This window comes from Nicotiana attenuata, chromosome 8, assembly GCF_001879085.1.
Source record: "Nicotiana attenuata strain UT chromosome 8, NIATTr2, whole genome shotgun sequence".
Classification (NCBI taxonomy): Eukaryota; Viridiplantae; Streptophyta; class Magnoliopsida; order Solanales; family Solanaceae; genus Nicotiana; species Nicotiana attenuata.
The window spans coordinates 36680733-36689918 of record NC_031996.1 but is presented as its reverse complement, the minus strand read 5'-3'; the positions used below and the strand labels follow the sequence as shown (position 1 = coordinate 36689918).

At 37.9% G+C, this 9186-nt stretch overlaps 1 protein-coding gene across 1 annotated transcript; it reads left to right on the top strand.

The window, feature by feature from the left end:
- Positions 621 to 8817, top strand: LOC109231852 (plasma membrane ATPase 1-like). Its single transcript, XM_019397478.1, has 22 exons — positions 621 to 797; positions 2048 to 2152; positions 2372 to 2491; positions 2600 to 2698; positions 2789 to 2926; positions 3022 to 3156; positions 3367 to 3546; positions 3735 to 3941; positions 4057 to 4176; positions 4675 to 4794; positions 5115 to 5237; positions 5543 to 5647; positions 5729 to 5873; positions 5983 to 6147; positions 6221 to 6459; positions 6535 to 6567; positions 6718 to 6799; positions 7121 to 7281; positions 7444 to 7650; positions 7767 to 7952; positions 8061 to 8239; positions 8415 to 8817. The coding sequence occupies exons 2-22, from the start codon at positions 2093 to 2095 to the stop codon at positions 8509 to 8511; spliced, it is 2901 nt and encodes a 966-aa protein (XP_019253023.1). The 5' UTR covers positions 621 to 797; positions 2048 to 2092; the 3' UTR covers positions 8512 to 8817.

Here is a 9186-nt window from a genome sequence, read left to right as displayed (position 1 = left end):
TAGATGGTTTGGACATATGAGAAGGAGCAACACAGTCACGGTGAGGAGGTGTGAGAGGTTGACATTGGAGGGTTTAAGAAGAGGTAAAGGTAGGCTGAAGAAGAAGTGAGATAAGATGATTAGGCAAGACATGGCGAAGCATTAACTGACTGAGGACATGACCCTTGATAGGAAGGCATGGTGGTCGAGGATTATAGTAGTAGGGTAGATGGTCTAGATTGTTACCGATAGCATTAGTATGTATTCTCACATTCTGTTGGTCTTAGGTTTCTATTACTACTTGTCATTTCTTTCATTTTGGTCTTCTTAATATTTTATTGTTTTTTTATGTTACTTTTACACGGCTTCTCAGTGCCGTCCCTTCTTGTCTGTCTTTTCATTAATCGAATGTCTATTGGAAACAGTCTTTCTATTTTCACAAGGTAAGAGTAAATTCTAGGTATATTGTTGTTGTACTTGAAGTTATATAATAGTCCTAAACCCATTTGCAGTTAGTTACCAACAACCTTTTTTTAAAAAAAATTCGCCCTTTCCGTTTATGGTAATACCGACAACTGTAAAAAACTGAAAGAAACGCCTTGTGGCCTCATGGATGCTGCCATTGATACCTTGTTGACGGAGCTTCAGAAGCTGTGTACGGTAACTAATTATGTGTTGTCCTTGATATCATCCCTAAGTGTTTCCGAAGATACAAACAATGCAATGTTTTTGCTTATTTATTCCATGAAGTTTCATACTTCATTCCTCCTCCCACTCTCTCTTCTTCGTCTTCTCCACACCTTCTCGAAGTCACGAGGGTAAGCCATTTTTTTCCTATACTCTGCATGCAATCGAAATCCCCTGTTTCAATATTTTAAAGTAATGTTTGTGTTAATTTGCGAACAAAGTTCCACATCGTTAGTTGAAAAGATTGGGAAGCCTACATATAAGGTGTAGGGATCTCTTAATAGTGTGAGGCCTTATGAGAAAAAACCGTGAAGGCTTGCCCCAATGCGAACACTATCACATGTTAAGCTAAAAATAGCACGGTCTAGCCAGTTTTCGGACCGGTTATTATACTGGACCGGTATACTTTGCTGGAACTCCATCATATTATGCTGGAGTTGTTTTCGCTCAAATTTATCTTTACATGAAAAGTGGCTAAATTTCGATTACTTTTAAAACTGGACTATTTTTGAACGACCATTTGTAAATCTGGCTATTTTTAAATTTCTCCCCATGTTAAGGGTATATTCGGGCTGGTTAAGTCCACAATTTGTATTTTAAGAAAGATTTAAGTTACAAACACAACATTAGAGATTTTTTATACTACCAATCTAGTTTAAATGTGATAGTGCGTTGTTACCAGTCTAGTTTAAATGTGATAGTGCGTTGTTACCATTTTTATCTGGTTACTAAGTACTCCCTCCGTTCTAGTTTATGTGAACCTATTTTTTTTTTGGTCCGTTCCAAAAAGAATGACCCCTTTCTAAATTTGGAAGCAATTTAACTTAAACTTCCAATTCTACCCTTAATGAGAAGCTTTTATAACCACACAAATACTCTGGACCCCTTTGTTACTCATTTAGGACCACAAATTCAAAAAGTCTTCATTTTTTCTTAAACTTTGTGCAAGTCAAACAGGTTCCACTTAAATTGGAACGGAGGGAGTATATGTTTATCAAAAAAAATTTAGCTGCAATTACCTTTTAAACGACTTGACCGTCGAGATACTTATTATATTGTTTGTGCTATGGAGTCTTGATATTATTTGTTATGAAATGCATTTTCATCAAAAAGTGCTAGAATTTGATGCCTTTAGAATTTTGAGCTACAACAAATTTGTGTATTTTTTAAGGCATTCTCTCAAGAATAAAAAGCAATCACACATAACTTTTTGTAGTAAGCATAGATTGGTAATCTACGAAACATGATAAATGACCTGTTACAACATGTAAAACTACACCTGATAGTGTGTGTCGATATTGTCTTCTTTACCATTCATGTTCCTCAACATCTTGCAAGTTTTCTGTGAAAAATGATTCAACGGAACATTTTTCGAATGTAGATCTTTTACCAATTGTTGGCTGGGGGTCCGAGCAAGTGAGCTACAATGGGCACAGAAAACACAACCACTACTCTTGAGGCTATCAACAATGAGACTGTTGATCTGGTAAAATTTAGTTTTAAGTCTTACAAATCAATGAATTGTACTAAATCTTGTGATATATGGACTGCAGTGCAAGTAAAAGTTCAGAGAAATATGAGGCAGACTAATATATTATGGCTAACTCTCAATATAAGTATTAGTCCTGATGAAAATTCTGTCGCGGATCATATGAGATACGAATGAGATTGTTCTAACCTTAATCGTCTATTATTCACGTGACAGGAAAATATTCCTATTAAGGAGGTTTTCGAGAACCTGAAATGTACAGAAGAGGGACTTAACTCTACGGAGGTTGAGAAACGTCTAAATGTATTTGGTCATAACAAACTCGAAGAGAAAAAGGTGTCTCTTTTTCAATGCTGCTTCTACTTGTTTTTACTTGCCGCCTTCAAGAAAATCATCTTCTAATTTGTATAGCTAAATAAATATCTTTTCCACCTCATTTGACAGGAAAGCAAAATACTGAAGTTCTTGGGATTTATGTGGAATCCTCTTTCATGGGTAATGGAAGCAGCAGCAATCATGGCTCTTTTTCTTCCACACGGAAAGGTATATTACTTTGTGTTTATTTGCCAATACATCTTCAAGAGCATACATGAATTTGGAAACTGATGTCTGTTGAACAAATTTTGGTTACAGCACAAGGAAGTTGATTACCAAGATTTTGTTGGCATTGTTGCACTACTTATCATAAACTCAACAATTAGTTTTATAGAAGAGAATAATGCTGGAAATGCAGCTGCAGCTCTTATGGCTCGGTTAGCTCCAAAAGCCAAGGTCAGATAACTAGCTGAAAATAACATGACATCTTCATGTAATTATTAAGGTTGCAATAGATTAATAGTACATGAATGTTTAATCATATATATCAGGTTTTACGGGATGGGAAATGGAGTGAAGAGGATGCAGCTGTCTTGGTTCCTGGCGACATCATTAGCATAAAGCTCGGGGATATAATTCCAGCTGATGCACGTCTACTTAACGGTGATCCTTTGAAAATTGATCAGGTATCATTTGAAGCAACTTGGCTTATAACAAGCAGCTGATTGACATTCTATAACAAAGTGTTGCATAAAAACAATGAAGGGAATTGTTACACATCCACTGAAAAAGTAATCTGTTCAGCTTTGGGGTTACAAGAAAGAAAAAAAAGGCTATTCAACCGATTTGATGCAAGAATCAATATTCTGGTTTGTAATTGAGTATATGTCCTGCAGTCTGCTCTTACTGGAGAGTCGCTTCCAGTTACCAAAAATCCTGGTGATGGTGTATACTCTGGGTCAACATGCAAACAAGGTGAATTAGAAGCTGTTGTTATTGCAACTGGAGTTCACACTTTCTTTGGAAAGGCTGCTCATCTCGTGGAAAACACTACACACGTTGGACATTTTCAGAAGGTGAGGAGAACATATATATTACTTCACTAATTCTTAGGACCTAAGGTCATAACGTCCAGCTTTTCAATTTGGTTGATACAGCCATAATACCAAACTAGTCAGAACTAATTCTAATAGTAATCGGGATGCATTGAAGTACGTGATGGGGAGGTATTAAGAAGCATTATCAATTTATTTGATGGTTTCAGGTATTAGCCTCAATTGGTAACTTTTGCATCTGCTCAATTGCAATTGGTATGGTCATCGAGCTCATTGTAATATTTGGGGGGCAACATCGACCACCTCGTGAAGCCATTGACAGCCTTCTTGTTCTGCTCATTGGTGGCATCCCCATTGCCATGCCTACAGTTCTCTCCGTAACTATGGCCATTGGTTCTCATCGACTATCTCAGCAGGTGTGTTGAGTACACTATTCAATACATAGATTTAGTAGATATGTAGAAAGTTAAAACTCTTTCTCGAGTACTGAAATTTTTAATAGCTGGCAACTGATAACACCCTTAATTGCAGGGAGCTATCACAAAAAGAATGACAGCTATAGAGGAGATGGCTGGGATGGATGTCTTATGCAGTGATAAAACTGGCACTTTAACTCTAAACAAACTATCAGTGGACAAAAATATGATTGAGGTGATCCTTAACCCCTCTTTTAAGAGCTTTTATCAGCTATGTGTGAACAGCTAAACTGATAGAATGATGGTCCTAGTCAGATCAGGGCATAAAAATGGTCAACATATCATTAGATCAGAATGTCTCTCGACTTTTGCAACTTCGGTTCTGAAACACCACTACACAAGTATCTGAAATCCTATAGTACTGACATAAAGGAAACATGTTAAATAATCAGTACCTATTTAGTTTTTTTGTTTTGTTTTCATTTTTATTTTTATTTTTTATGATATTGCATTGAGCAATCAAAAATGACATTATTAGTTGCATAGCACTAAGCACATTGACAATAAAAATTACAACCTTCAACTCATGGCATAAGACTGTTCTTAGATTTGTACATCCAATTAGTGGCTCGAGCAAGCACTTCATGATTCAGAAATCGTGATAGATGAAAGAGCTCTTAGGGGGCGAGGCTTTTGTGAACCAAAAGTTGTTAATTTTCATCAATTGTTATAGGTTTTCGCCAAAGATGTTGAAAAAGACACAGTGGTTTTGATGGCTGCAAGAGCTTCAAGGTTGGAGAATCAAGATGCAATTGATACTGCAATAGTATCCATGCTTGCCGACCCTAAGGAGGTACGCTGCCACTCTTCATCTTTCACCATCTTCGTCCTTAAACAACTTGAAAATTGTACATTTCTATGCAGATCTAGGATTTTAGTGCATTAGTCCGTTCTCTTCCACGCGACCCTCTTTTACGAAAATGATGAAAACGAAACAAATTCAAGCATTACTTAGTTAATAGAACTTATTCAAAGCAGCTTTGATGAATTTGAACGGTCAAGAACCTTCTCATGCAAGTCTCACTTTAGCAACTAAACTTCTATATAACTCTTTTATCATTTTGTTATTGTGATATGGACTAATATTGTTCTGTTTAATTTATTTCTTTTAAGGCACGAGCTGGTATCACAGAGGTTCATTTTCTTCCATTCAATCCAACTGATAAGAGGACAGCTCTTACCTACCTCGACACCGCTGGTAAAATGCACAGAGTGAGCAAAGGTGCCCCAGAGCAGGTAGAGACTCTATGCTTTTAATAGATAAGACTATGAGAAGTGAGAACATTTGCCATATAAATGCTTTTAAAGTTTGAGCTTTTCCATTCTAAGCTCATGGATCAAATAAAGAACTCGATAACATACTCAGCATAATTGATCAACACTAGTCCTAATTTTCAATCAATTTAAAGCAAGTGATGGTAAAGGTATCGCTTTGGTTCATATTCATCAGAAAGGTGGAATGCAGTATCCATAGTTATTCCAAAACATGGTAGTCAACAGACTAAATAAAACTCTTCTGATATATCCTCTGTAACTTTCAGATTTTGAACCTGGCATGGAACAAATCAGACATTCAAACTAGAGTGCACTCAGTGATAGACAAATTTGCTGAGCGCGGGCTTCGATCTCTTGCAGTTGCTCGCCAGGTAATTAGGCCCTTGACTTGGTCAATTTCAACGAAGCTTTTCCTGTCAAAATGATGACTGGTGAGTTTGTTTTTCCTATAGGAAGTATCGGCAGGTACAAAGGACAGTTCTGGTGGCCCTTGGGAATTTGTTGGTCTTCTCCCTCTCTTTGATCCGCCACGTCATGACAGTGCTGAAACAATCAGAAGAGCTCTTGAACTTGGAGTTAGTGTTAAGATGATTACAGGTTTGCTCAACAGATGATGCTTTTACCTTGTTACATTTTTCTCGTTATTAGCACTTTGAGCCAACTCCTATTATGTAAATAAGCTGTTACTTATTCGTACTTTTACCAGGTGACCAGTTGGCCATAGCTAAGGAAACTGGGAGACGTCTCGGAATGGGGACAAACATGTATCCTTCATCGTTTTTGCTTGGAGAACAAAAGGATGCCTCAGCTGCAGTCCTTCCAATTGAAGAACTCATTGAAAGTGCTGATGGATTTGCCGGTGTCTTTCCAGGTAAGAAAGTTAGAGGCAAAAGGCTTTAATATCTTCATTTTGTATAATAATCTATATATAATATTTCTTGCAGAGCACAAGTACGAAATCGTGAGAATCTTACAAAGCAGGAAACACATTTGTGGTATGACTGGTGATGGAGTCAATGATGCACCTGCACTGAAGAAAGCAGATATAGGAATTGCTGTGGCAGATTCAACAGATGCAGCTCGAGGCGCTTCGGATATAGTTCTGACTGAGCCAGGACTAAGTGTTATTATCCATGCTGTTTTGACAAGCCGTGCCATTTTCCAGAGAATGAAAAATTACACAGTAAGTAAAACACCCTTGCTTCATCCACAAAGATATCTTAACATGGTACTAATGCTTAAGCTTTCTTTTGTCCAGATATATGCAGTGTCCATCACAATCCGTATTGTGGTAAGTTATTCTGGAACCTGAACTATATTCTTGATAAAAAAAGAGAATCACTTCCCCTCTCTCTCTCTCTCTCTCTCTCTCTCTCTCTCTCTCTCTCTCTCTCTCTCTCTCTCTCGCAAAATGTAACTCATGTTTGTAATGACCAAACAGTTGGGGTTCATGTTGCTGACTTCATTTTGGAGATTCAATTTTCCCCCTTTCATGGTCCTTGTCATTGCCATTCTTAATGATGGTGAGGGCTCACTAGTCTCTTCCGTTCCGTGGTTGCATTGTCTTGTACATTTCATAATTTTGGCAAAGATATGATTGATGTTATGTTCTTCCCGTAAAAAAAAAAAAGGGCAGCCCGGTGCACAAAGCATCCCGCATGCACGCAGAGTCGGGGAAAGGGCCGCACCCCTAGGGATGTGATGTAGTGGCTTCTTCTGCAGCTCGAACCCGTAACCTATAGATTACACAGAGACAACTTTACCGTTGCTCCAAGGCTCCCCTTTGATGTTATGTTCTGCGTGTATATTCGTTTACTTATTGAACAATTGGAAATTGTTTACAGGCACAATCATGACTATATCCAAAGACAGGGTCAAGCCATCCCCACTTCCTGACAGTTGGAAGCTCAGCGAAATCTTTGCAACAGGAATTGTGATAGGCAGTTACCTTGCCTTGATGACTGCTTTATTCTTCTATTTAACTTTTGAGACCAGCTTCTTTGCGGTACTTGCCCCTCTAATGCTTTCATGTAACATACTACTATGCATCTCCATATACTGAGAGCAGAACTGTTGAACGATGAATGAAGCTGAACGATTTGTACGTAGGCCACTCAATATTGTATTTGGGCAAGATTAATCACTAATCATGTTCCTTTCTCCTCAGAATGCCTTTAACGTGGAAGATTTCAACAAACATATTCCAGCAAACAAAGTCATCACTGATTCTCTAAATGCAAAACTAGCATCAGCTGTATATCTCCAAGTTAGCACCATCAGCCAAGCGTTGATATTTGTTACACGGTCCAGAAGGTGGTCATTCATGGAAAGACCTGGCCTTCTCCTAGTTTCTGCCTTTATTGTTGCTCAGATGGTAAGTATTCACCTTTCTTTTTCCTACTTCCTCTTTTAGGAAATTGCATATCTTGTTGACCAACTCCAGGATGTATCTATAGGAGTCTCATTTTCCCCTATTTTTCTTGCATACAGGTTGCAACTTTTATGTCTGCTATGGTTACATCGGTTAAATTTGCTGGGATTGAGAAGATTGGATGGAAATGGACTGGTGTAATTTGGTTGTTTAATATTGTTACGTATTTTCTACTTGATCCTATCAAATTTGCTGTTCGATATGCTCTCAGTGGGAGAGCCTGGGGCTTACTACTGAACCAAAAGGTGATCAAAAACTAAAACTTTCCTGTGTTAAACTGCATATTCTTCTTCACAAAGGCCAAATATTTCCTTGGTTCTAGCCATATAATGTAACATTTTTGCATTTACCAGACGGCTTTCACCAATAGAAAGGACTTTGGTAAGGAAGCACGCGAAGCAGCATGGGCTGCTGAACAGAGAACAATTCATGGCCTTCAATCCGTGGAAACTAGAACATTTCCAGAGAATTATACTTTCAGGGACATCAGCATCATGGCTGAGGAAGCAAAACGGCGCGCAGAGATTGCAAGGTAAGTATATCTTTTCAACCTTTTCTCTAAGGATTCCCGTTAAGTCTTTTAATCTCAAGATAGAAGCTTTACTTTTCCTACATTGAACCCTTCAGCGATGCAGCTAAAAGTTTGTGGTGTTCCTGAGAAGCGTAATGAATGATATCTGGTTTAATTTTTTTCCTCTACTTGACAGGTTAAGGGAACTTCACACACTGAAAGGGAGAGTAGAATCCTTTGCCAAGCTTAGAGGATTAGATGTCGATCATGTGAATCCACATTACACCGTCTAAGGAGAGGAGAGTTCTGCGCGAAGCTGCAGATACCATTCCCCTTCTCTCATTTATGGAGTTCTTCGCTTTAATTTAAGTTTGCAATTTTAGTTTATGATAGCTTGTGCACAAAGCTTAACCACCTGCACAAGATTGTCAATAAAACCTAGCTTTTCCGAATCCATTCTGTCTGCTGCAGCAAAAGTGCAAGTTTGAGTTAGTCTTAATTTCTTTTGAGAGTTCACAGCAGCTGTGACAAGTAAGAAAGAAGAATATGAAGCACCATTTTGAGTGCATGAATATTGGTTCTTGGGTTGATGTAATGAAGATTCATGGAGTAAATTATTGAATTATACCAGATTTTTGGAGTAAAACTAAGTACTTGATTAATCAGTGTAAATGTGCTTTTTTTTTCTTTACATCCTATTCATACACTGTTAATCTGAGTTTCTGAGTTGAAGTGCAAAGATACATAATAACAAAAGCAAGACTAGCAAGTAGCAACAACGACAACAATACACCAGTATATTTTCACATGTGGGGTTTGGGGAGGATAGTGTGTACGTAGATCTTACTCCTGAGAGACTCTCGGCTCAGGCAAGTACAGTCACCGCAGTAAAGCAAATTGAAATATGAAAATATTAGAGAGTCATAGGAAAAAAAATAGTAGCAACAGCTAGATAGTAACTACTCGCA

Excerpts from the sequence above, each read along its gene's own strand:
- LOC109231852 (XM_019397478.1), top strand. The coding sequence starts at position 2,093 with ATGGGCACAGAAAACACAACCACTACTCTTGAGGCTATCAACAATGAG. Across the intron at positions 2,699-2,788 it reads TTTTTCTTCCACACGGAAAG|CACAAGGAAGTTGATTACCA; the intron begins GTATATTACTTT and ends TTTTGGTTACAG. Across the intron at positions 5,238-5,542 it reads GCAAAGGTGCCCCAGAGCAG|ATTTTGAACCTGGCATGGAA; the intron begins GTAGAGACTCTA and ends TGTAACTTTCAG.